General features: G+C 42.5%; 1 protein-coding gene across 1 annotated transcript in view; it reads left to right on the forward strand.

The window, feature by feature from the left end:
• Nucleotides 1–26934, forward strand: part of LOC108411828 (trichohyalin-like) — a 72750-nt gene that overhangs the window by 20766 nt on the left and 25050 nt on the right. Inside the window, exons 9-10 of the mRNA XM_017683586.2 lie at nt 18474–24038; nt 24255–24292. Of these exons, the coding sequence (XP_017539075.2) occupies nt 18474–24038; nt 24255–24292 (5603 nt within the window). The remainder of the gene's footprint in view (nt 1–18473; nt 24039–24254; nt 24293–26934) is intronic.

A 26934-nucleotide genomic window follows, 5' to 3' on the forward strand; every position in this document is an offset into this window, starting at 1 on the left:
CAACCAAACCCGTTCTCCAGGCTGATAGAAAGAGGTCTCGCCACAATGTCGATCAGCTTGTTCCTTATATATTTGCAGAGCCGTTTCAATGTGACAATGACTCTGTTCCCATACCTCCGCACTCTGTCACATCCATTCATCAACTGTGGGTATGTCAGAAGCTTGAGCAGCCCAGGGTGCCAGTGATGTCTGATATCCTAAAATACACTGAAAATGCATTAAACCGGTCGAAGAACAAACCAAAAAATTCTGAGCCATTTCTGCCCAGATGAGGTACATGGACCAATCTCATGGGTTGTTTTGACAATACAATCTGAGAAATTTCCCCAATTCTTGATTTACTCATTCACACTGACCCTAAATCTGTGAGCGATAGCCAGAAGTCAGACTGATGTTTACACTCAGCAGTACCGTGGGCAACACAGCCTGCTCCCCCAACTGAGCGCAGCCGGCGCCGGGGCGCAGAATGTAAAGAAAAGGGGGGGAAGTGAGGGGGGCTACGTGCTAAGCTATGGCTAAGTCCCCACCGATCGGCGGTTCCCAGCTTATTTCTTGCCCATGTCCGGGCTCTAGCGGGCAAAATGGACGAGCTGCGACTATGGACCACTACACAGAGATGGATCAGGGAGTGTAACATCATGATTGTGATGGAATCGTGGCTGAATGGCGACATTTCCGACACCGCGGTGGAGGTGGATGGGCGCAGCATGTTCAGAGCGGACAGAGACGCTGAGGACTCCGGTAAGAGCAGAGAGGGAGGTCTGTGCATCTATGTAAACAAACTGTGGTGCACAGACTCCACAGTAACTGAACGTCGGTGCTCTTCTAACTTAGAATACCTGATCATAAAGTGTCGCCCCTTTTATTTAGCTAGAGAGCATTCAGCCGCTATTATTACTGCTGCCTACATCCCTCCTGATGCTAATGCTAAGCTAGCTATGGAGGAGCTGAGTTTGGCGATCAGCAAACAACAAACTGCGCATCCAGACGGACTTTTTATTGTTGTGGGGGACTTCAATTATTCCAACTTGAGATCTGTACTGCCAAAATTTCACCAGAATGTTTCCTACCCAACAAGAGGAGACAAAACCCTGGATCATGTCTACACAAATATTGCAGAGGCATACAAGGCTGTACCCCTCCCCCAACTGGGGCAGTCTGATCACCTCTCATTGTTCCTGCTCCCGAAGTATGTGCCACTCATCAAACGTGTGAAAACATCAACAAAGATTGTTAAAGTATAGCCAGAGGGGGCCATCTCTACACTACAGCGTCAGTTTGAAAACACTGACTGGAGTGTGTTCTCCTCTCAAGCCACCTCAGAATCACACACAGATTTGGACACGTACACTTCCGCAGTCATGAGTTACATCAACTCATGTATAGATAATGTCACTTCTGTCAAACAACTGAAAATCTTTCCTAATCAGAAACCCTGGATGAATGCAGAGGTTCGCCTACTGCTGAAAGCACGTGATGCTGCTTTCAGATCTGGTGATGCCGAGGCTTACAGCTCAGCCAGGGCAAACCTGAAAAAAGGGATTAGGAAAGCCAAACACACCTACAAACTGTCTGTTGAAGAGAACTTCCACAACTCTAACCCCTGCCACATGTGGAAGGGCATTCAGGCAATCACCGGCTATAGGCCTCCATCCCTGACCCCCCCAGCCAGCAGTGTCTCTCTCCCAGATGAGCTTAATCAGTTCTATGCTTGTTTCGACCAGAGGAATGACCAACACAGCACATGGAGTGGTCTTCCCCACAATGAAAGCCCCCTCACACTTTCCTCAGATAATGTGCAGTCTGTACTGAGCAGGGTGCATGCACGCAAAGCTGCTGGTCCAGATGGCATTCCTGGACGTGTTCTCAGAGCGTGCACTGGACAGTTAGCCAAAGTCTTCACCGATATCTTCAACCTATCACTGGCCCAGGCTGCTGTTCCTGCATGCTGGAAGACATCCACCATCGCCAAAGTGCTCATCTGCTGCATGTCCTAATGACTTCCGCCCAGTCACACTCACCCCCATTGTGATGAAGTGCTTTGAGAAACTGGTCTTCAGCCACCTAAAGACAGTGCTTCCACCATCTCTGGACTCCCACCAGTTTGCATACCGTGCAAACAGGTCGACTGAGGATGCAATCTCCACTGCTCTTCACTCTGCCCTCACCAATCTGGATGAAAGGAACACCTACATCCGCATGCTGTTCATCAACCTCAGCTCTGCTTTTAACATGGTCATCCCAACTAGGCTGGTCATCAAGCTCAGCGACCTGGGAATCAGCACCCCCATGTGTAACTGGGTTTTGGAATTCCTGACAGACCAACCCCAGTCCGTGAGATTGGGCAATCATATGTCTACCACCATCACTCTGAACACTGGTGTGCCGCAAGGCTGTGTGCTGAGCCCTCTGCTCTTCTCCCTGTTCACCCATGATTGTGTTCCTCTGCACACATGTAACATCTTCATCAAGTTTGCAGACAACACCACTGTGGTTGGCCACATCAGGAACGATGACTCGGCCTACAGGGAGGAGATCCAGCACCTGACTTTCTGGTGCACCACCAACAACCTCATCCTGAACACAGACAAAACCAAAGAACTCATTGTGGAAACCAAGGGCTGTCGGAAAACCAAGGGTCTCCTGTTTACATCAACGGAGCAGAGGTAGAATGTGTCTCCAGCTTTAGGTTCCTGGGAATCCACATCTCTGCAGACCTTTCATGGTCCTTCAACACCTCCCATCTCATCAAGAAGGCACAGTCTTTACTTCCTGAGGAGACTAAAACAAGACCGTCTGTCTCCTCAGATCCTCACATATTTTTACCGATGCACCATCGAGAGCATACTGACCAACTGTGTGACCGTGTGGTACAGTAGTTCCACTGTGGCGGAGAGGAAATCCCTGCAGAGGGTAATAAGGACTGCTCAGCACATCACAGGCATGCAGCTCCCTGCCATCAAAGACATTCACCACCAGCGCTGTGCGCAGAGGACATCTCCAACATGTTCATGTATATATCTACACACCTATAGTGAATCTTTTTTTGCATATCTATAATAGTAATTTATTCTATATACTGTAATTTGTTGCACTATGTCTATGTCTATGTCTTGCACAGTCTCTTTTTGCACTATTGGTACTATTTGCACTTCTGGTAGATGCTAACTGCATTTCGTTGCCATGTACTTGTACTGAGTAATGACAATAAAGTTGAATCTATCTATCTATCTATCTATCTATCTATCTATCTATCTATCTATCTATCTACCTGTGTGTTCAAAGAAGCCTGACCAGGCACATGATGTAAACTGTGAGCCCCTGTCAGAACATATGTCCTCAGGAATACCAACGTGTGTACATAGCTTCTGCTGTCTGAAAAGTGGTAGGGAGAGATTTGAAAGGTATAAATTTAACCCCTCTAGAGAAGCAGTCTATGATATTGAGTATGGTAGTGAAACCATCGGATGGTAGTAAATCTGTTATGAAGTCGATAGCGATGTGTGACCATGGACGTTCAGGGACCAAAAAGGGCATCAGTTTATCAGCAGGTAATGTTTTAGGAGTCTTATTTTTAGCTCACACTGAGCATGATGCTACAAATTTGTGTATGTCCTGGCGAATGGTCTCCCACCAGTACTGGGTAGTTAGCAGTTGTTGGAGTGCGTGTCTCACCAGGGTGACCTGATGACAGAGAGGAATGAGCCCATGTAATAAGTTGTATTAGACAGGGACATAAATCTTGTTAACTGGACAATATTGTGGTACATGAATTTGTTCTAGTGCCATTTCAATGTCTTCATCAACCTCCCAGTGTATGGTAGCTGCCTCCTTACTAGATGTTGTGCTTTTGGGTCATGAGAGATACGCTGGCGTGCTTGGCTGCCGCTTCTCCCCCAGTGTAACTTTTTAAACTTTGTCATTTTAAACTGGTTTATCTTAAGCTTCGCTTGGTGTTGCTGGTCTGAACTAATTGCATAAAACATTCTACTGGATTGTATGCACTGGATTTTACCTCTGGATCATTCATTGGTGTATGTGGGACAAGTCATTTGTGTGTTTTTTGCTATTGCTCCCCTGGATTTGTTCTGACCTGAACACTTCAGGATTGGACTTGTAACCAACTGGATATTTTTCTGTATTGACTCGATCCCGTAGTGCACAGTGCTCTGTCTGCTGTGACACAGTTCTGTGCTGTGGAGCTCTCCCCGTACTACCCTGTGTTTGTGGAGTAAAGAATCTACAGTAGCGTGATTAGTGGATCACCTGTTCTCTATGTCTGTTGGTTCAGTCTAATAGCTCCTGCTACTGTGATTACCTCCCCTCCCGGGCAATGGATTATTCTGGGATTGCTCCTTTGGCTGCTGGGCAGTGACGACTGCTACTATCACAGAGGATGCAGCATGATGATCAGGTACTCATGCAGTGTGATCACCTGCCATGCAGAGGGCTTTCTCAGGCAAGAAAAAAGCCAGTGGAATCTGCTTTTATATCAACCAAGGCTGGTGTGCAGATGTCAGAGTGTTAATGAAAACATGCAGTCCTAACCTGGAATCACTTCTTATAAAATGTAAACCTTTTTACTGCCCATAAGAATTCTCCTTTGTCATTCTTGCAGAAGTCTGTATTCCATCCCAGTCATCCAAGCATGCATGCTATCACAGATCAGATCACCAGCATGGAGCTCAAACACACAGATTTAGAGAATATGTTACCTGCCACACCAGGGAGAGTAATATTTTAGATCACTGCAACACTGTGTTAAAGGGTGCCTATCACTCTGTTGCTGGTTTGGGCCTGTCCAATCACTCGCTAATCCACCTCCTTCCAACCTATAGGCAGAAGCTGAAGTGTGCCAAACCTGTAGTCAGCTCTGTGAAGAAATGGACCAACAAGACTAAAGAAAGGCTTCAGGACTGCTTGAAATTATAAGAATGGAATATGTTTGGATGCTACAAGCAGTTTGGATGAATATATGGACACTAACATCCTACATCAGTGTTTGTGAAGTGTTCCCACCAGGACTAAATATAACAACAACAAGCCCTGGTTTAATGCCAGACTGAAACAGTTGCACTACTCTAAAGAGACTTCATATATGAGTGGAGATCAGGCTCTGTACAATCAAAATAAATAAATCAGAGCTGCAAAAAAGAGCTTCTCAACAAACTGAGAAGTAAGATGTCTACAAATGAGACATGAACTGTCAAGAAGTGCCTGCAGACCATCACCAGCTACAAAAGGACTCTTTGACTATTCAGGAAACAAAAAGTGAGGAAAGCGCTAGGACCAGATGGTGTATCACCCTCTGAGGGCCTGTATTAACCAGCTTGCAGCTGTTTTTACAACAATCTTCAACAAATGACTGAAGCTGTGTGTTGTACCCAAGAAAGTTCCCAAGAAAGCAACCATCACAGGATTGAATGACTGCAGACCCGTTGCTTTGACCTCTGTAGTCGTGAAATCCTTTTGGAGACTGGTACTCACCAATGTAAAGAACAAATATCACAGATCCTCTGCTACACCTCCTGCAGTTTGCATACCGGACAAACAGGTAGGTGGATGACACAGTGGACATCTCCATCTTATTCTCCAACAGCTTAATGACCCCAGAACTTGGACTTCGACCAGTTCAGCCATTAATACAACCTTCCCAGGTCAACGACACAACACACTGGTCCAACCGCCACCTGCCAGTGGATCACCAACTTCCTCACTGGCAGAGAACAGCAAGTGAGGTTGGGAAAGTTCACTTTAGACACCCAGATCATCAGTACAATAGCACCACGGGGTTATGTTCTTTACCCTTTGCTCTTCTCACTGTACACAAATGACTGTACCTCCACAGTCTCAAAATTTTTAAGTTTGCAAATGACACTACAGTCATTGGTCTCATCTTAAATGGTGATGAGTCTGCTTACAGATAGGTGGTTGATCAGGTGGTCCTTTGAAGCAGCCACAATAACCTGGTGCTGAATACAATGAAAACAATTCAGATGGCGTTTGACTTCAGGGGGTGTCCTCCAACCCTGCCTCCAACCATCCTGGACAGTACAGTATGGCAATGGAGTCCTGCAAGTTCCTGGGCACAACAATCACCACGACCTGAAGTAGGACAGCATCAGCTCCATCATCAAGAGATGCCAGCAGAAGATCTACTTCCTGCATCAGCTGAGGAAGTTCAAACTGCCCCGGAGCTAATGGTGCGGTTCTACACAGCCATCATAGAGTCTGTCATCACCATGTCCATCAGAGTGTGGGGTAGTTCAGCCACCATGCATGACCTGCAGAGACTACAGCACATCATCATGTCTGCAGAGAAGACAGTTGGGTTTATGTTGCCCACATTGCTAGAGCTGCATGACTCTAGAACCAGGAACCACTATACACCCTTTAACTACTGCTGCACTAACTTAAGACTCATACTTTGCACAATCAAAGGTCTACAGGTATAACCCCAATTCCAATGAAGTTGGGACATTGTGTAAAACATAAATAAAAACAGAATACGATGATTTGCAAATCCTTTTTTATCTATATTCAATTGAAGACACTACAAAGACAAGATATTTAATGTTCAAATTGATAAACTTTATAGTTTTTTGCAAATATTCATTTTGAATTTGATGCCTGCAACATGTTCCAAAGAAGTTGGGACAGGGGCTACAAAAGCCTGGGAAAGTTGAGGAATGCTCAAAAAACACCTGTTTGGAACATTCCACAGGTGAACAGGTTAATTGGAAACAGGTAAGTGTCATGATTGGGTATAAAAGGAGCATCCCTGAAAGGCTCAGTCGTTCACAAGCAAGGATGGGGCGAGGTTCACCACTTTGTGAACAATATTGTTGAGAACAATGTTTCTCAATGTACAGTTGCAAGGAATTTAGGGATTTCATCGTGTCCTCTGTGCCAAAGAGGAAAAAGATTGTCTGGATTGTTATCAGCGCAGTTCAAAAGCCAGCATCTCTGATGGTATGGGTTATGTTAGTGCCCATGTCATGGGTAACATCTGTGAAGGCTCCATTAATGCTGAAAGGTACATACAGGTTTTGGAGCAACATATGCTGCCATCCAAGCAACGTCTTTTTCAGAGATACCCCTGCTTATTTCAGCAAGACAATGCCAAGCCACATTCTGCATGTGTGACCATTGTGTGGTTTCGCAGTAAAAGAGTGCAGGTACTAGACTGGCCTGCCTGCAGTCCAGACCTGTCTCACATTGAAAACATGTGGCACAATATGAAGCGCAAAATACGACAATGGAGAGCCTGGACTGTTGAGCAACTGAAATTGTACATCAAGCAAGAATGGAAAAGAATTCCACCTACAAAGCTTCAACAACAGTGTTCTCAGTTCCCAAACGTTTATTGAGGGTTGTCAAAAGGAAAGGTGATGTAACACAGTGGTAAACATGCCCCTAACTTCTTTGGAACGTGCTGCAGGCATCAAAATGAGTGAATATTTGCAAAAAAACAAAGTTTATCCATTTGAACATTAAATATCTTGCCTTTGTGGTGTATTAGAGTGGATATAGGTTGAAAAGGATTTGCAAATCATTGTATTGTGTTTTACACAACGTCCCAACTTCACTGGAATTGAGGTTGTATGACTGTGTGTGTGAGTGAGTGAATGATGGTTGGAATGTGTTTATTTTATTCACTACATGTAAATTTTTGTCTGATTCTGTGCACTGTGAGCTTCTGTAACCAAAACCAAATTCTTTGTAGACTATATTTCCAAAGTATTCACTCATCCATCCAAATCATTGAATTCAGGTGTTCCAATCACTTCCACAGGGGTATAAAACAAGGTACGTAGGCCTGCAGACTGTTTCTACAAATATTAGTGAAAGAATGGGTCACTCTCAGGAACTCAGTGAATTCCTGTGTGGTATCTTGATAGGACGGCACCTGTGCAACAAGTCCTTTTTGTGAAATTTCCTCACTACTAAATATTCCACAGTCAACTGTCAGTGGTATTATAACAAAGTGAAAATGATTGGGAATGAGAGCGACTGAGCCACAAAGTAGTTATCCAAGTAAAATGACAGTGGGGTCAGCAGGTACTGAGGTGCATAGAGGTTGCCAACTTTCTGCAGAGTCAGTCACTACAGACCTCCAAACTTCATGTGGCCTTCAAATTAGCTCAAGATCAGCATAGAGAGCTTCATGGAATGGGTTTCCATGGCCGAGCAGCTGCATCCAAGCTTTACATCACCAAGCACAATGAAAAGCGTCAAATGCAGTGGTGTAAAGTGCCACCACTGGACTCTAGAGCAGTGGAGATGTGTTCTCCGGAGTGATGAATCAGGCTTCTCTGTCTGGCAATTCGATGGGCGAGTCTGGGTTTGGTGGTTGCCAGGAGAATGGTATTTCTCTGACTGCATTGTGCGAAGTGTAAAGTTTGGTGAAGGAGGGATTATGGTGTGGGGTTGTTTTTCAGGAGTTGGGCTCGGCCCCTTAGTTCCAGTGAAAGAAACTCTTAATGCTTCAGCACCAAGAGATTTTGGACAATTTCATGATCCCAACTTTGTGGGAACAGTTTGGGGACAGCTCCTTCCTGTAGAGGATGGCCACTACATGACTGTGCACCAGAGCACAAAGCAAGGTCCAAAAAGAGATGGATGAGTGTGTTTGGTGTGAACTTGACTGGCCTGCACAGAGTCCTGACCTTAAACCAATAGAACACCTTTGGGATAGATTAGAGACTGCGAACCAGGCCTTCTAGTCCAACATCAGTGTCTGACCTCACAAATGCACTTCTGGAAGAATGGTCAGAAATTCCCATAAACACACTCCTAACCCTTGTGGAAAGCCTTCGCAGAAGAGTTGAAGCTATTATAGCTGCAAAGGTTGGGCCGAAATCATATTAAACCCTATGGATTAAGAATGGAATCTCACTCAATTTCATATGCTTGTAAAGGCAGACAAGCAAATACTTTTGGAAATAGTGTATGTGTAAACATACCTAGCCAATAAAGCTTGATACTAATTCTGATTCTGATTGACTTATTGCCACATTCACTTCCAGAATGTCATGATATTTAGTGAAATTTATCCTTCCTGTTTAAATGTTTCCCGTGGCATTTACTGCCACAAGCATAATAGATTCACACACCACTTTACAGATGATAAGGAGTTCTTTTCATCAAATGCTGCTTCTTTTAATTCGAAACACTTGATCATTGAGGCAAAAGGTCATTTGCTATCATGTGGGGGTTTTACTTTGCCTTTCTAGGCAACAAAAATCAGTTCTTTGCCGTCCAGATCTTCCCTTGACTTCCAGTCATTTCCCAATGGCTTTTTGGACAGTAAAAATTTTCAGTTGGAAGATGTCTTTTTATAGCCTTTTTACTGCTTTCAATTAGGTTTATTTTCAGATCTTCAGTCAGCTGCTTAGAGGAGCCCATGGTTAGAGTGTTAGCAGAAAGTTGGAAGCGTGAGCAAATTTATTATCCTCTGGAATTGTCATCAGCTTCCTTCTGTCCTGTCTAACCAGTCCTAATAAATTTACATTCTGAGACTTTACAACTTGAAAGTTATCCAAACTTTTGCACAGGCGACAATTACTAGTTACTGTTTTTTTAAGTTAATCAAATAAAGAATAACTGTACAGTAACATTCAAATTAAAATGTTTTATTTTTAAAAATTGTTTCAGCAAAGGATTTGGTTCTTTTTTTTAAAAAAAGCAAAAAATAGGTATGCCCAAACTTTTGTATTTCCACCTGTGACTCACTGTCCCTCTGTAATGCCGGGGAGCGAGGAGGCGGACGCATATGATGCATTGATGAGATGCATATGACTTTTATTGTGGACAAATCCAAAATCAGGGTCACAACGGTCCATGGTTAGAAAGCCAATGCGAACAGATCGGGGTACATACATAACCAACTACAAAGCAGACTAAACACAGAACAAATTACAACAGGGGCTAGAATAACAGCAAACGATACATCCAAGCAGCACAAACATCAAACAAACATTCCAAACAAAGACCTGTGAAAACAAAAGTCAAACACAGCTTAAATACATGATGGTAAATGAGGGACAGGTGTAAACACAGGTGGAGACAATCAGGGGTGGAGTCATGAAACAAGACGGCAAGACTGAAAACCAAAACAAAAGCACATGGACAGGACTGGGAAGTAAACACAACAGGAACACATGGAGGAGTGGGAGGAGCTGCACACCAAAAAAAATAAAACAACAAAATAGAACAAAACCATACAGACACCAAGGACAGGGCTAAACAGGGACAGGAGCCAAGACACAAGGAACGGAGGACGGAACAGGCACAGACAAAGAAGCAGGAACAACAGGCACAGAATCAGGAACAACAGGCACAGACGCAGGACAGGAGAGGGAACAACAGGAACCATGGGCATTGGCACAGAAGTGGGAACAGAAGACACAGCACCAGACACATTAACAGACGAAACAAAAACAGACTGAGGACAAAACATGGAGGAAGGACAAGGAGTCACAACACAAAATGATGCTGAATGAGGGACGACAGGAGGTACAACAAGACGAGAGAAACAAGAATGTAAATCAGACCACACAAAAGACAGGGGAAACAGGACCAAAACCAATAAAGGCACAGAAATGGACACGGCCACGGGATCTGGCTTGCTGCAGTGTGCCGCCACGGGATCAGAAACTCAGGCTGGGGACAGCTGCTCCAACCTGGAGGAACGCACAGACACACGACCTTCTCGGCTGCTCCCAAGGCTCACTCGAGCTATGAGATTACTGTAGCCAATTACCGTAGTAAGGGTTATCTGAAAGTTCCTTCCATCTACCCTCATCTTGTGCTGCAGGTCACTCCTCCATGCAGCATTGCTCAAGATGGGCAGACCCAAGGTGCTTACCTGAGCTCTCATTGTCCAAACCGAAGACGGGATGGTCCTTCACCTTTCTATGGGACCTACGAGAAGCTCTTCTCCCCTCAGTGCTAGGGGATTTGCTCTCACTGGCTTGACGGTGTTGGGGTGCGGGTAACTCGGGCTGCATAGAAACAGCCACATCCAAGTATGTCACTTACTCACTGCCTCCTCTGTTGGATGGTCTTTATGTAATGCCAGGGAGTGAGGAGGTGGATGCATACACCAAGATAAGTGACATTTTTTGTGGGCAAATTCAAAATCAGGGTCATAACGGTCAATGACCCAACGAAGAAGCGCCCAGAACAAGGTTCAAACCTTCGCTGTTATGGTCAACGGTCTGCGGCACTTCCACTGCACCATGTGAGTGAGTGACAACAATCAAGGAATCCTGAGGAAGGTGGAAAGGGATGCGGAAGTAAGGGCAAACCAAAGAGACATCACGGACAACATGCTCAAACAAAAGATACTTAGAAAGGCAAAATCAACAAAATAAAAACACAAAGACGCCACCACCGTGACTATGGCAGTTGGCGGGCTTTGCTCGATGTGTTTACTCATAGAGTAAGCACCTTTTGAGGCTTGGATTTCTTTTCTTTCTTTATCTTTCTCTGTTCTGTTCTTTTCTTTCCTTTCCTTTTGTGTTCTTTTATGGTATTTTCCATTTCTGTACTTTTCCTTTTCTGTTCTTTTTTCTTTGTTCTTTGACTAAGAGCTGTACCAGTCACCCCCTCTACAAAGGTGTGACAAATGTTGATGTTTGCCAGCACCTTTATATACGTGGGCTTCCAGGTGCGTCGAATTAGTTTTAATTGCCAGCACCTTGCCACTGTCGCCCTCTGCCGGCCTCAGGTGGCATGGGCTGGGCGCCTTGCTGCCAACGCCTTATATTGTTTTAAAAAAATGGGTATTACTGGACAGTACTACCATCCTGTCAGCTGAATTGCTGCTTCTGAAATGCTGTCATTGAACCACATTTTCCTAAAATAAAAAATGTAGCAGTCTCAGAGTTTGCAATGAAGTCAGATGTAGTCTACGGTGGTCCAGTTTTTTGTCAAGAGAGTGGACTTTGGAGAGGAGAAGAGATAGTACAGCCAGGTGGCTAGTATTAGCTTTTAGCCTAGCACAGTTACCTGAGTGGTTACCCTGCTTCCACCTGGCACACCGTTTTTAGCATTTCCTCTTCTAACCTGCAATGTCACACCATCTTGCAGTCCTGTGGCCTGGTTTGCTTGGCACGCAGGTCACACAGTGCCTCTGTCACGATTGGCCCCTCCCAGTCCTGTCCATGTGTTCGTGTTTTGGTTTTGTAACTCCGCCCCTGATTGTCTTCACCTGTCGCTCGTTACCCCTGTGTATTTAAGCCCTGTGTTTGCCCGTTGTTTTCGTCGTGTTGGTGTTTGCCTTGTCCACCTGTTTGTCATGTCAGAAACTCGATCTGTTCGTGTTGGCTATTTGACCCTGGACCGTTGTGACCCTGATTCTGGATTTACCCTCAATAAAAGTCGCTTACCTCCGCACTTGCATCCGCTACCTCGCTCCACGTTACAGAACGACCAGCCGCCTATGGACGCAGCAGGTAAGCGACACACTGGCTTGTGGCAGTTCCGTTGGGGCGAAACTCTGGCTGTTTCCACGCAGCCCGAGTTACCCGCGTCCCAACGCTGCCCCGCCAGTGAGAGTGAATCCCCTGGCGCTGTGGGAACACGAGCGTCTCGTCGGTCCCGCAAGAAAGCGAAGGACCTTCCCGCCTTGTGTCCGGGCGACGAGCACTCAGATAAGCGCCTTGGGTCCACCCGGCTTGAACAACGCTGCAGGGAGGAGCGACCTGCAGCGCAAGTCGAGGTGAGACGGAAGGAGCATTCAGATGACCTGTTCTGTGGAACTCGGCTCGTTCGCAAGTGCCACTGCGAGCTGCCTATCGCTTGAGTGAGCTTTGGGAACGGCCGAGTGGGTCCAGTGTCTGTCTGTTCCTCCAGGTTGGAGCAGAGGTCCCCATTCTGAAAGCCTGATCCCGTGGCCGCACCCCGCGGCACTTCTGATCCCGTGGCTGCACCCCGCGGCAAGCCTGCGCCTCCGGACCCGCCGCCAGTCGCTGCGCCTCCGGACCCGCCGCCTGCCTCCGTGGATGTCGCAGCAGGCCCGCCTGCCTCCGTGGACATTACATCCCCTTTGTTCCCGCCCATCCCGCCCTCGCCTGTGTCTGTTCCCCCTGGGCCTTCCTTTTCTGTCTCTGTTCCCCGTGGTCCTTCTGTGCCTCCTGTGTCTGTTTCTGTTCCTTTGTTTCTGCCCTGTTCAGTCCCTGGTTTTGTCCTGTTCCCTACTGTTGTCTGTCTCGGTTCCCGTTCCTGTTGTGGTTCCTGTTCCTGTGTCTTCTTTTGTTTCTGTTCCTGTTTCTGTTTCTGTACCCGTTTCCATTCCTGTGTCTGTCTTGGTGCCTGTTCCTCTGTCTTTTGCGTGGTCTGTTGTTCGTTCTTGTTTTCCTCGTCCTGTGTCTCCGGTCGTCTCTCAGTCGGCGTCGTTTTGTGTTGTGCCTCCTCGTCCTCCCTCTGTTTTTTTTGTCCTCGTTCTGTTTCGTCTGTTCCTGTGTCTGGTGTGTCTCCATCTGTGTCTGTTCCTGCCTCTTGTGGTTCTGCCTCTTGTGGTTCTGCCTCTTGTGGTTCTGCCTCTGTGCCCGTTTCTGCCTCTGTGCCCGTTTCTGCCTCTGCTCCTGAGTCTGTGCCTGTGGTTTTGGTTTCGTGTTCTCTTGCTCCGGTGTCTGTGCCTCTCCCTGTGTAGTTTGTTTCGGTTTTTGGTCTCTTGTGTCTGTTTTTGTTCTGTTTTTGGTTGGCACGCCTCAGTGTGCGTGCCTTTGGGGGGGGGGACTGTCACGATTGGCCCCTCCCAGTCCTGTCCATGTGTTCGTGTTTTGGTTTTGTAACTCCGCCCCTGATTGTCTTCACCTGTCACTCGTTACCCCTGTGTATTTAAGCCCTGTGTTTGCCCTTTGTTTTCGCTGGTCGTTGTTTTCGTCATGTTGGTGTTTGCCTTGTCCACCTGTTTGTCATGTCAGAAACTCGATCTGTTGTTGTTGTTGATTGTGTTGGCTATTTGACCCTGGACCGTTGTGACCCTGATTCTGGATTTGCCCTCAATAAAAGTCGCTTACTTCCGCACTTGCGTCCGCTACCTCGCTCCACGTTACAGCCTCCAACAGTCCATTATTTATTGCAGCTAAACTTTTCGAATCTCAAGCAGTGTCTAGCGATGATGAATATCTTGGGCAAAATTGTTTCTGAACTCTGACTACAAGAAATTAAAGCATCATTTTTTCAGTACCTAAAGTAGCTGCTGAAGGTATGAAATGTGTAAAAATACTGCATTTACACTTTTTTTGATCATTATATCTCACAATGTCATGGCCACCCCACACCTATTTTTTGTCGCACTTTGGATACAAGTAAAGGAGAGCATGCTAATTAGCTAGTTAACCAGTCACAGTCCATGTCTTTTATATCAGAGAGGGTGGGGTCAGTATCTATAACAACTTGAAACAAATGAGGGATGTCCTGAAACAACAAATTCCTTTTGCTTTGTGCAAATGGATTGCAGTGCACTTCTGTATTGTCTGTCGGACAGTAGAGAAAAAGTTTCACTAAATATACAAGAATTAAATGAAATGGTAAATAAGAGGCCTAAACATGATTAATAGCAAAACCATTCTTTGATAACATGATTGTGAAATTAAGGAAGAGTAACGTTCATGACTCCACATAGCAATATCATTTATGCTCTAAAATGAATGCAGTTCTGTTTAACCGGATCTAATTGTAACCTAAACAGTAGCAGTATACAGTAAACAGTATGTTGTAATGTATAACTTACAGTGTAGTTAGGCTATCCAGACCCATTATCATTGTGTAATGATACCGTTGAAATCTGTATCTATCAAAAGCAGCCACTTGAATATTTTGACAGCACTTCTAGTTGTTGTTGACAAGCTGATTTATATTTTGCATTTTCTGTAATGGCACCATATTCTGTCCGGATTAGAGCGGGCTAAGCAGGTTAGTCAAAAGCAAATAATGATGTATCAGTGCTGAATAAAGAGAACTTTACAACTTTTAATCTTGGCTCCTCTGTAGGCTCCTTTAGGTTCTAAATAGTGCCAGGTCAGACTTCTGGAGTTTATTCCATTAGAGCTGATAAGAGTTTAATAAGTGTCTAATATTTCAAAATGTTTTCCCTATTTTATATCAGGGTGGTACCCTCAAGGATATGTCTCAGTACCTTCAGTTAGGGAACATAACTGTACCACAATCCACTGAAATGATATTTTCTGCTCCACACACCCCGTCTCGCCCCGTCCCCGTCTTTAGTGTTAAAACATTCTGTTATGAAAAGGTCAATGCAGCACCTTCAATGCAGCACAGATAACCAGACTATTAATCTGGTGATTTTCCTCTTCTTTCTCTCATTGTTGTTTTCACCATAAAACTGGTCTCTGATGCTGGGTTCACTATGATGGGCACCAGCAACCGTAACAATGGACAAAAGTGCCAATTAGAGTATTCTGTTATTTGGAACAGCTTAACCACTTTATGATATCACATGCTTTATACACAGAGCTACAATTACATAATTTACTGTTACTGAGGGGCAAACAATTTGTATTATTATTGATGTAATAAAGTGGATTCTGAGTGTGCACTGTTTAAACTGGTGGTTGACTGAGCCTTGCGATCTCTCAGTTATTGTGTGGTCTAGAATGAAGTGAAAACTCTCTCATGCATACTTCATTATACTTATTACACTTCATACTTTTTTGTGATTGCAGTGGTTGCTCAATTGTTGCACATCTTCTCTTAAACTGTATAACTTATAAAGCTAATCAGGCAAACGCCACCAGCTGCTGAACAAAATGATCAATTAATGACTGTCATTCAACAAATCACGTTCAGCACAGTAAATGTTGGTAAATAGCTTCGGAACTGTATTAGTAGATATTAGGAGCTGTATTAGGAGGTGTATTAGAGGTTTAATATGGTTAAACACACAGTATATCTAGGTATGTGTATAAATGTAATAAATGTTTACTTTATTGCTATGTAATTAACATTACTAGAACAAAAAAATTCATAACTAATTTATATCTTATCAGTTCAAAAAGTATGCATCATACATCATAGTAGAGTTTGGAACCAGTCCACTGAATGGAGGCTAAATGGCAGACACATCCAAGGAAAGCAGACTACACTGCTAATCTTGCAGTTTTGTAGTTGCAGCAAAAAAGGAAGTTCTATGTAATGTGTAGAGTGCACACAGAAGTACAAATGAATACATGAATGCATATTTGAACAGAATGAAGCCATAGATAAGCTGTTATTGGATCTCTTAATGTAGTTGTCCAGGCATTTTACCTGTACAAACTGTGAGATAAACTGTTTTTTGTTTGTTATTTGTTTTTAATGTGCACTGTCAGTGTTACTGCAGTGCTGAGAATGATCCACCACCCAAATAGTGCCTGCTCTGTGAGGGTCCAGGGAGATCCTGACCACTGAAGAACAGGTTAAATGGGGCTAACAAAGCAGAGAAACAGATTACAGTCTGTAACTGTGCACCTACAGTAACTCACAAAAATGAGTACGCCCCTCACTTTTCTGCAAATATTTTATTATATTTTTTCATGGGACAACACTATAGAAAAAAAACTTGGATATAACTTCAAGTAGTTAGTGTACAGTTTGTATAGCAGTGCAGATTTACACTGGGTTCGATTCTCCTCTCTGTGTGGAGTTTGCATGTTCTCTCTGAGTCTACATGGGTTTGCTCCGGGTTCTCCGGTTTCCTGTCTGGCCGATTGGACACGCTAAATTGCATGCTGGGTGACCGGGGTCCTCTCTGTGCAGTTTTCATGTTCTCTCCGTGTCTGCATGGGGTTACTCCGGGTTCTCCAGTTTCCTATCAGGCCAATTGGACATGCTAAATTGCCCTGGGTGTGATAGTGTGAGTGACTACCTGTCTGCCCTGTGATGGACTGGCGACCTGTCCAGGGTGTATCTTGCCTTCCGCCTGATGACCGCTGGGATAGACTCCAGCACCCCCCACGACCCTGAGGGAGAAGCAGCTTAGATAATGGATGGATGGATGTATGAAAAGAACTCAACACACAGCCATTAATGTATAAATAGCTGGCAACACAGGTGAGTCCACCTCACAGTGAACCTGTCCAAATTGTGCCCAGTTGTCCCTCCCTGGTGTCATGAAATTCGTTAGAGGTGTGAAGGCGAGCAGGGCTGTTAAGTTTGTTGTTTTGGGTACAATTCGCTCATACTGGCCACTGGATATTCAACACGGCACCTAATGGCAAAGAACTCTCTGAGGATGTGACAAATAGAAATGTTACTCTCCACAAAAATGGCCTAGGCTATAAGAAAATTGCTAACATCCTGAAACTGAGCTATAGCATGGTGACCAAGGTCATACATCAGATTTCCAGGACAGTATCCACTGAGAACAGGCCTCACCAGAGTTGACCAAAGAAGTTGAGTTCACATTTACAGCATCATATCCAGAGGTTGGCTTCAAAAAATAGACACATGAGGGCTGCCAGCATTGCTGCAGAGGTTGAATAAATGGGAGGTCAGCCTGTCAGTGCTCAGACCATACGCCACACAATGCATCAACTCGGTCTGCATGGCCGTCATACCAGAAGGAAGCCTCATCTGAAGTTAACACACAAGAAAGCCCGGAAACAGTTTGCTAAAGACATGCGGTCCAAGAACACGGATTACTGGAACCATGTCCTGTGGTCTGATGAGACCAAGATGAACTTGTTTGGCTCAGATGGTGTCCAGTGGCATATGTGTGATGGCACCCTGGTGAGGAGTACCAAGACAGCTGTGTACTGTCACATTCTGAAGCAGCCCAGGATTCACTGCCTTCAGAAACTGTGATGCATGGCAGCTCATCAACTCGATAATGACCCCAAACACACCTCCAAAATGACAAGTGCCTTGCTGAAGGTAAAGGTGATGGACTGGCTAAGTACGTTTCCAGACCTAAACCCAATTGAGCACCTGTGGGACATCTTCAAGTGGAAGGAGGAGGAGCGCAAGGTGTCTAACATCCACCAGCTTTGTGATGTCATCATAGAGGAGTGGAAGAGGATTCCAGTAGCAACCTGTGCAGCTCTGGAAAATGCCATGCCCAAGAGGGTTAAAGCAGTGCTAGATAATAATGGTGGTCACATAAAATATTGACATTTTGAACAGAATTTGGACATGTTCACTGTGAGGTTTACTCACTTGTGTTGCCAGCTATTTAGACATTAATAGCTGTGTGTTGAGTTTTTTTCTGAGGACTGTAAATCTGCACTGCTATACAAGCTGTACACTGAAAAGATATAATAAAAAATATTTGCAGAAATGTGAGGGGTGTACTCACTTTTGTGAGATACTGTATATAGTAAGTGGAACTGATTAAATGAACAATGAGCATAGAAACAAAGAAGTACTCATAATGTTATGCCTGAGCAATGTTTCTCCTAACACCAGAGTTGAATGAAATAATGAAACTGCAATTTCATTATGCAATGTACTTGTATTTACAGATAATGAAGCTGTAAATACAGCTCATGAGCATACAGATACAGATAATGAGCAGAAGAAGAGAAGAGAAGACTGGCTAAGGAGACAAGAAAACCAGATAAAGGAACAGAGAACACAGCTGAAGAAAGAGGAAGATCAGCTAAAAGACAATAAAGACCAGCTAAATAAACGAGATGACCAGGTAAAGAAACAGAGAACCCAGCTGAAAAGAGAGGAAGATCAGCTGAAGAAAAGAGGAGAAGAGCTAATGAAACAAGAAGAGCTGATAGACAAAAAGAGCAGGCAACTGGAAAAAGAGCAATATCACCTGACAGGAAGAGAAAACCAGCTAAACAGACAAGTAGAGCATTTAAAGAAACAAAGAAAGAAACTGAACAATGAGAATGATCAGGTGAAAGACAGTGAAGACCAACTAAACAGACAAGTAGAGCATTTAAAGGAACAGAGAAGGAAACTGAAGAACCAGAATGATCAGGTGAAAAACAGTGAAGACCAGCTAAATAAAGAAGAAGAGCAGGTAAAGGAACAGAGAAGGAAACTGAAGAATGAGAATGATCAGAAAAAAGACAGTGAAGACCTGCTAAATAAACAAGAAGAGCAGATAAAGGAACAGAGAACGAAACTGAAGAACCAGAATGATCAGGAAAAAGACAGTGAAGACCCACTAAATAAACAAGAAGAGCAGATAAAGGAACAGAGAAGGAAACTGAAGAACGAGAATGATCAGGAAAAAGACAGTGAAGACCTACTAAATAAACAAGAAGAGCAGATAAAGGAACAGAGAAGGAAACTGAAGAACGAGAATGATCAGGAAAAAGACAGTGAAGACCAGCTAAATAAACAAGAAGAGCAGATAAAGGAACAGAGAACGAAACTGAAGACCCAGAATGATCAGGAAAAAGACAGTGAAGACCCACTAAATAAACAAGAAGAGCAGATAAAGGAACAGAGAACGAAACTGAAGAACGAGAATGATCAGGAAAAAGACAGCGAAGACCAGCTAAATAAACAAGAAGAGAATATAAAGGAAAAGAGGACACAGCTGAATAAAGAGGAAAAGAATGAGAATGATGAAGTGAAAGATAGTGAAGACCAGCTAAACAGACAAGTAGAGCATTTAAAGGAACAGAGAAGGAAACTGAAGAATGAGAATGATCAGGTGAAAGACAGTGAAGACCAGCTAAATAAACAAGAAGAGCAGATAAAGGAACAGAGAACCAAACTGAAGAACCAGAATGATCAGGAAAAAGACAGTGAAGACCTGCTAAATAAACAAGAAGAGCAGATAAAGGAACAGAGAAGGAAACTGAAGAACGAGAATGATCAGGAAAAAGACAGTGAAGACCTACTAAATAAACAAGAAGAGCAGATAAAGGAACAGAGAAGGAAACTGAAGAACGAGAATGATCAGGAAAAAGACAGTGAAGACCAGCTAAATAAACAAGAAGAGCAGATAAAGGAACAGAGAACGAAACTGAAGACCCAGAATGATCAGGAAAAAGACAGTGAAGACCCACTAAATAAACAAGAAGAGCAGATAAAGGAACAGAGAACGAAACTGAAGAACGAGAATGATCAGGAAAAAGACAGCGAAGACCAGCTAAATAAACAAGAAGAGAATATAAAGGAAAAGAGGACACAGCTGAATAAAGAGGAAAAGAATGAGAATGATGAAGTGAAAGATAGTGAAGACCAGCTAAACAGACAAGTAGAGCATTTAAAGGAACAGAGAAGGAAACTGAAGAATGAGAATGATCAGGTGAAAGACAGTGAAGACCTGCTAAATAAACAAGAAGAGCAGATAAAGGAACAGAGAAGGAAACTGAAGAACCAGAATGATCAGGAAAAAGACAGTGAAGACCCACTAAATAAACAAGAAGAGCAGATAAAGGAACAGAGAAGGAAACTGAAGAACGAGAATGATCAGGAAAAAGACAGTGAAGACCTACTAAATAAACAAGAAGAGCAGATAAAGGAACAGAGAAGGAAACTGAAGAACGAGAATGATCAGGAAAAAGACAGTGAAGACCAGCTAAATAAACAAGAAGAGCAGATAAAGGAACAGAGAACGAAACTGAAGACCCAGAATGATCAGGAAAAAGACAGTGAAGACCCACTAAATAAACAAGAAGAGCAGATAAAGGAACAGAGAACGAAACTGAAGAACGAGAATGATCAGGAAAAAGACAGTGAAGACCAGCTAAATAAACAAGAAGAGCAGATAAAGGAACAGAGAAGGAAACTGAAGAACGAGAATGATCAGGTGAAAGACAGTGAAGACCTGCTAAATAAACAAGAAGAGCAGATAAAGGAACAGAGAACGAAGCTGAAGAACCAGAATGATCAGGAAAAAGACTGTGAAGACCTGCTAAATAAACAAGAAGAGCAGATAAAGGAACAGAGAACGAAACTGAAGAACCAGAATGATCAGGAAAAAGACAGCGAAGACCAGCTAAATAAACAAGAAGAGAATATAAAGGAAAAGAGGACACAGCTGAATAAAGAGGAAAAGAATGAGAATGATGAAGTGAAAGATAGTGAAGACCAGCTAAACAGACAAGTAGAGCATTTAAAGGAACAGAGAAGGAAACTGAAGAATGAGAATGATCAGGTGAAAGACAGTGAAGACCAGCTAAATAAACAAGAAGAGCAGATAAAGGAAAAGAGTACACAGCTGAAGGAAGAGAAAAATCAGCTGAAAGACAATGAAGACCCACTAAATAAACAAGAATGGCAGACAAAGGAACAGAGAAGGAAACTGAAAAATGAGAATGATCAGGTGAAAGGAAGTGAAGACCCGCTAAATAAACAAGAAGAGCAGATAAAGGAAAAGAGTACACAGCTGAATAAAGAGGAAAATCAGCTGAAAGACAGTGAAAACCAGCTAAACAAAGAAGAAGAGCAGGTAAAGGAACAGAGAAGGAAACTGAAGAACCAGAATGATCAGGAAAAAGACAGTGAAGACCAGCTAAATAAACAAGAAGAGCAGATAAAGGAAAAGAGTACACAGCTGAATAAAGAGGAGAATCAGCTGAAAGACAGTGAAGACTGGCTAAATAAACGAGAAGAGCAGATAGAGGAACAGAGTATGCAGAGTGAAAATGGTCAGGTGAAGGGAACCAAAGACCAGATGAGGAGATATGAAGAGGACATCAAAAAATGCAAAAGACAATTAGAGAAAAATCCAGATCAGTTTATACGATGTGAAAACCAGCTGATGAGAGATGAGCAGATAGAGAGATTGAAGAGAAAGTTGGACGGAATGGAAGACAAGCAAAGTAGAGAAAAAGAGCTGATAATGGAATGGAAAAAAAAACTAGAGGTAAGGGAAGAGCAGCTAAAGAGGGATGAAGAGCAGTTAGAAGAATGGACAACACAGTTTAAGAAAGAAGAAGATCAAGTAAAGGAAAAAGAAAAACAGCAAAGGAGAGATGAAGAACAGATACATGAACGGAAAACAAAGTTTAAGAAAGATGAAGATCAACTAAAGGAAAATGAAAACCAACTAAGGAGAGATGAAGAAAAAATAAAGGACCAAAGAATGCAACAGAATAAAGAAGAAGATCAGCTGAAGGGAAGGGAAGACCAGCTAAAGAGATGTGAAGAACAGATAAATGAATGGAAAACACAGTTTAAGAAAGAAGAAGATCAAATAAATGAAAGAGAAAACCAGCTAAAGACAGATGAAGAAAAGATAAACAAATGGAAAATGAACTTAAAGGAAGAACAAGATAAATTAAAGAAAAAGGAAGACCAGCTAAGGACAGAGCAAGAGCAGATAAAAGAAAGTAAAAGACATTTAAAGGGAGAACAGGATCAGCTGAAGGATGAGAATGAGGAGCAGACAAGAAGGATGGAGCAGCTAAATGAACAGGAAAAGAGGCTGGAAGAATTTAATACAAATCTCTGCAGGCAGCAGACTGATTTAGGAAAAAGATCACAGGATCTAAAGAAAAGAGAGGAGAGGAGAGAGATACAGTTAGAAACGATAGAGAGACTGGATAATGAGATCAACGCACAAACCAGAGTGATTGAACACTTAACAAAGATGAAACAAGAAAAGGAAGAGGAGATGAAAAAGGATGAAGAAAGTAAGAAAGAGCAGGCTTTACAGATAGAGAGAAATGATGAGAAACTGAAAACACAGGAAGAGAAGCTACAGAAGCTTAAAACTGACATACAGAATATGAAGAAACAGAAGCTGAGAGAGAAACAGTGGATAGAGGAGGAGAACAAAACTTTAAAAAGACAATGGACAGAAATAGAGAATGAGAAAGAGAAGATTCAGAAACAAGAGAGAGTTAACAAAGAGGAGATAAACAGACAGGAGATACAAAAACTAAAAAATGCAGAGAAGATTAAAGTTCAGACAGCTCTGATACAGAAGCTGAAGATGGAGATGAATGAGCATGAAGACACATTACAAAGACAGAGAAACATGAAACAAGTGAATGAGAAAGAAATAGAGCAGCAAACCACTCAGCTTCAGGAACAGAAAACCAAAATAAATACACAGAGAGAAGAGATAGACAGACAGGAGACAGAAAAATTGAAAAATGTAGAAGGAACTAAAACTCAGACAGCTCTGTTATTTAAGCTGAAGGAGGAGATGAACGAGTGTGAAGACACATTACAAAGACAGAAGAATATAAAACAGATAAACGAGAGAGAAATAGAGCAACAAACCACTCAGCTTCAGGAACAGAAGATAAATATTGATACACAGAAGGAGGAGATAGACAGACAGGAGCAGGAAAAATGGAAACAAGTAGAGGAGATTAAAGTTCAGACAGCTCTGATACAGAAGCTGAAGATGGAGATGAATGAGCATGAAGACACATTACAAAGACAGAGAAACATGAAACAAGTGAATGAGAAAGAAATAGAGCAGCAAACTTCTCAGCTTCAGGAACAGAAAATCAAAATAAATACACAGAGAGAAGAGATTGACAGACAGGAGACAGAAAAATTGAAAAATGTAGAAGGAACTAAAACTCAGACAGCTCTGTTATTTAAGCTGAAGGAGGAGATGAACAAGTGTGAAGACACCTTACAAAGACTAAAGAATCTGAAATGGGTAAACGAGAAAAAAATAGAGCAACAAACCACTCAGCTTCAGGAACAGAAGATAGAGATTGAGGAGGAGATAGACAGACAGGAGAGAGAAATCCAAGCAAATGCTAGAATTATAAAACAAGTAAGGAGGAAAAAACAGACACTGGAAAAACTGATGCAGACTGAAGAGAAACAACAACAGTTAAAAACTGACAAGTTTCAGAAACAGGTCACTGAGCTGGAAAAACAAAAGAAACTTCTTGAACAAAGTGTGACTTTAATGAGATACAAAGAGAAGAGAAAAAGAGAAGAGCTTAGAGAAAAGCAGAGGGAAGAGCAGAGAGGCATCAGAGAGAAAGATGTCCAGATTCTGCAGGACATTTATGACCAGCTGGACAGCAGATGTTCCTCATCAAGCTACATGCAAGACTGTGACACAGAGGGAGTCTTAAGAGATAAACTGAGAAACATTGTTGAGAAGATGAAGATAGAGGAACAGACTGATGAACTAGGTAAGAAGCTTAATTTTATTTTAAATTTTCCACTCAGAGTGACATTTTTTCTACAGAATATTTTGTCAAAACATAATAAAAATGAATGAATGAATTAATTAATTAAATTAGTTGTTTAACTTAGTTTCCTTGTATCAGTTACTTTAGTCCATTTATATTATTTACTTAATATGAAGAAAATGAGAAATGCTTACAATAAACTGTTGTTTTGTGCAGATGCTTTACAGGATGCTGCAAGCACCAATAAAGACAAGGTAATAATAAATACCACTACAAAAATAAATCATAATGCCTTCAACATTCCTTCAAAACTAAAGGGCCCATATCCTACATTTTTCTTGTATCTTATTTTTCCCTGATGTCTACTTATACAGTTAATGGGAACTGATGTTTCCACAGTAGCTGTAATTCATTTTTACACATTATTTATGTGTTATGACATAAATTTAGGCAATGAGGTTTAAAACATGGCATATAGTGAATTAATAAATGATGGGGAAACGACTGAGGTATAGACACTCAAGAACATTTGAACTACTTTAGTGATGGCCACTAAAATACCCACACTAGTAAAATACATTTATACTATTTAAATGTATAGTTCTGCACATAAATGTGCATAACCCCAGCTGAATTTGTAAAATAGTTAACATGTTTAGAAAATGTGTGTCTAAACAACATAACATGTCCATATGCAGGTCTGAGTAGACATATGCTACAGAAACTATTATAAGAATAATATCATAATTTTATGCAAAAGATGTGTAAAAGATTATACATATGTCAAGGTATGTAGCTTTTTTAGCAGATGTTTTCATCCTAATGGGAGTTACAACAGAATATTCTGAGCCTCTTTCAAGGGACCCTGCCTATATAATAATATTACTATAATATAAACTAATATACTAAATATTTCAGAATTATATGAACATTTGTAAAGATTTAACATTTAATTTGTAACATCAGTTATGCTTTGTAGTACTGTTCCATTACTGCGTAGATGTCACATTTATTTTTTAGCATAGTTAAGGCAACTGTAGGACAGTTTGCTGATTCCCTAACAATGGTGGCACATGCAAACTGTGGCTTTTTGCAAAGAACCACAAGCAAGAACGCGTTCAGTAAATGCAAATTCTAGGTTTAACTCAAGGGGTTGCACAAAAATATCCTATGAAATGTTTAGGAATTGCAACCATTTTTCTACAAAGCCTCCTAATTTCAGGGGCTCAAAAGTAATTGAACAATATTAACTTTACCATAAATAAAATGTTCATTTTTAATACTTTGTTGAGAATCCGTTATAGGCAATGACTGCCTGAAGTCTGCAACACATGGACATCACCAAACACTGGGTTTCCTCCTTTGTGATGCTTTGCCAGGCCTTTACTGCAGCTGTCTTCAGCTGTTGCTTGTTTGTGCGTCTTTCTGCCTTAAGTTTTGTCTTAAGCATGTGAAATACATAGTCGAACGGGTTGAGATCTGGTGATTGACTCAGCCATTGCAGAATATTCCATGTACACGTCCAAATTCATCCGGCTGCTTCTGTCTTTTGTCACATCATCAGTAAACACTAGTGACCCAGTGCCGTTGGAAGCTGTGCATGCCCATGCCGTCACACTGCCTCCACCATGTTTTACAGATGATGTGGTGTGCTTTGGATCATGAGCCATTCCAAGCCTTCTCCATAGAATGGAGAAAGAATACTGTTCCAGAAGTTCCAGGCTTCTTTAGACATTTTTTGGCAAAGTCTAATCTGGCCTTTCTATTTTTGAGGCTGATTGATGGTTTGCACCTTCTGGTGAACCCTCTGTATTTGCTCTCATGAAGTCTTCTCTTTATGGTAGACTTAGATATTGATACACCTACTTCCTGGAGTTTTCTTAGCTTGGGTGGATGTTGTGAAGGGGTTTTTCTTCACCATGGAAAGGATTCGGCGATCATCCACCACAGTTGTCTTCTGTGGACGTCCGTGCCTCACCAGTGCACTCTTTTTCCCCCCAGAATGTACCAAACTGTTGATTCAGCCACTCCTAACATATCTGCTATCTCTCTGATGGATTTCTTCTTTTTTTTAGCCTAATGAAGGTCTGCTTCACTTCAATTGAGAGCTGCTTTGACTGCATGTTGTGGGTTCACAGCAACAGCTTCCGAATGCAAATGCCACACCTGGAATCAACTCCAGACCTTTTACTTGTCTAACTGATGATGGATTATGAGGGAACAGCCCATACAGTCCATGAAATAGCTTTTGAGATAATTGTCCACTTACCTTTGGACCCTTGAAAAAGAGGCAGCTACATATTATAGAACCATAATTCCTAAACCGTTCCTCCAATTAGGATGTGAATACCTTCAAATTAAAGCTGCGAGTTTGCACTTTAAGCTCATGTTGATTATACAACTGTATCTTGAATATGTTTTGGTAAACAGCTTCTTCTTCTTCTTCTTTCGGCTGCTCCCTGTAGGGGTCGCCACAGCAGATCATCTGCCTCCATCTTGCCCTATCCATTGCCTCCTCTACTTTCATACCAACCATCTCCATGTCCACCTTCACTACATCCATAAACCTTCTCCATCTCCATCTCCAACTTTGACCAATTTATCCACTATTTCTCCTCAACACATGTCCAAACCATCTCAACCTGGCCTCTCTGGCTTTATCTCCAAACTGCTCCACCTTCACTGTCCCTCTGATATGCTCATTTCTAATCTTGTCCAGCCTTGTCACTCCCAACGAAAATCTCAGCATCTTCATCTCCAGCCACCTCCAGGTCAGCCTCCTGTCTTTTAGACAGAGCCACAGTCTCCAAACCATACATCATAGCAGGACGCACTACTGTCTTGTAAACCTTCCCTTTCATTCTTGCTGCTATCCTTCTGTCACACATCAGCCCTG

Source organism: Pygocentrus nattereri, chromosome 9 (assembly GCF_015220715.1).
Source record: "Pygocentrus nattereri isolate fPygNat1 chromosome 9, fPygNat1.pri, whole genome shotgun sequence".
Taxonomy (NCBI): Eukaryota; Metazoa; Chordata; class Actinopteri; order Characiformes; family Serrasalmidae; genus Pygocentrus; species Pygocentrus nattereri.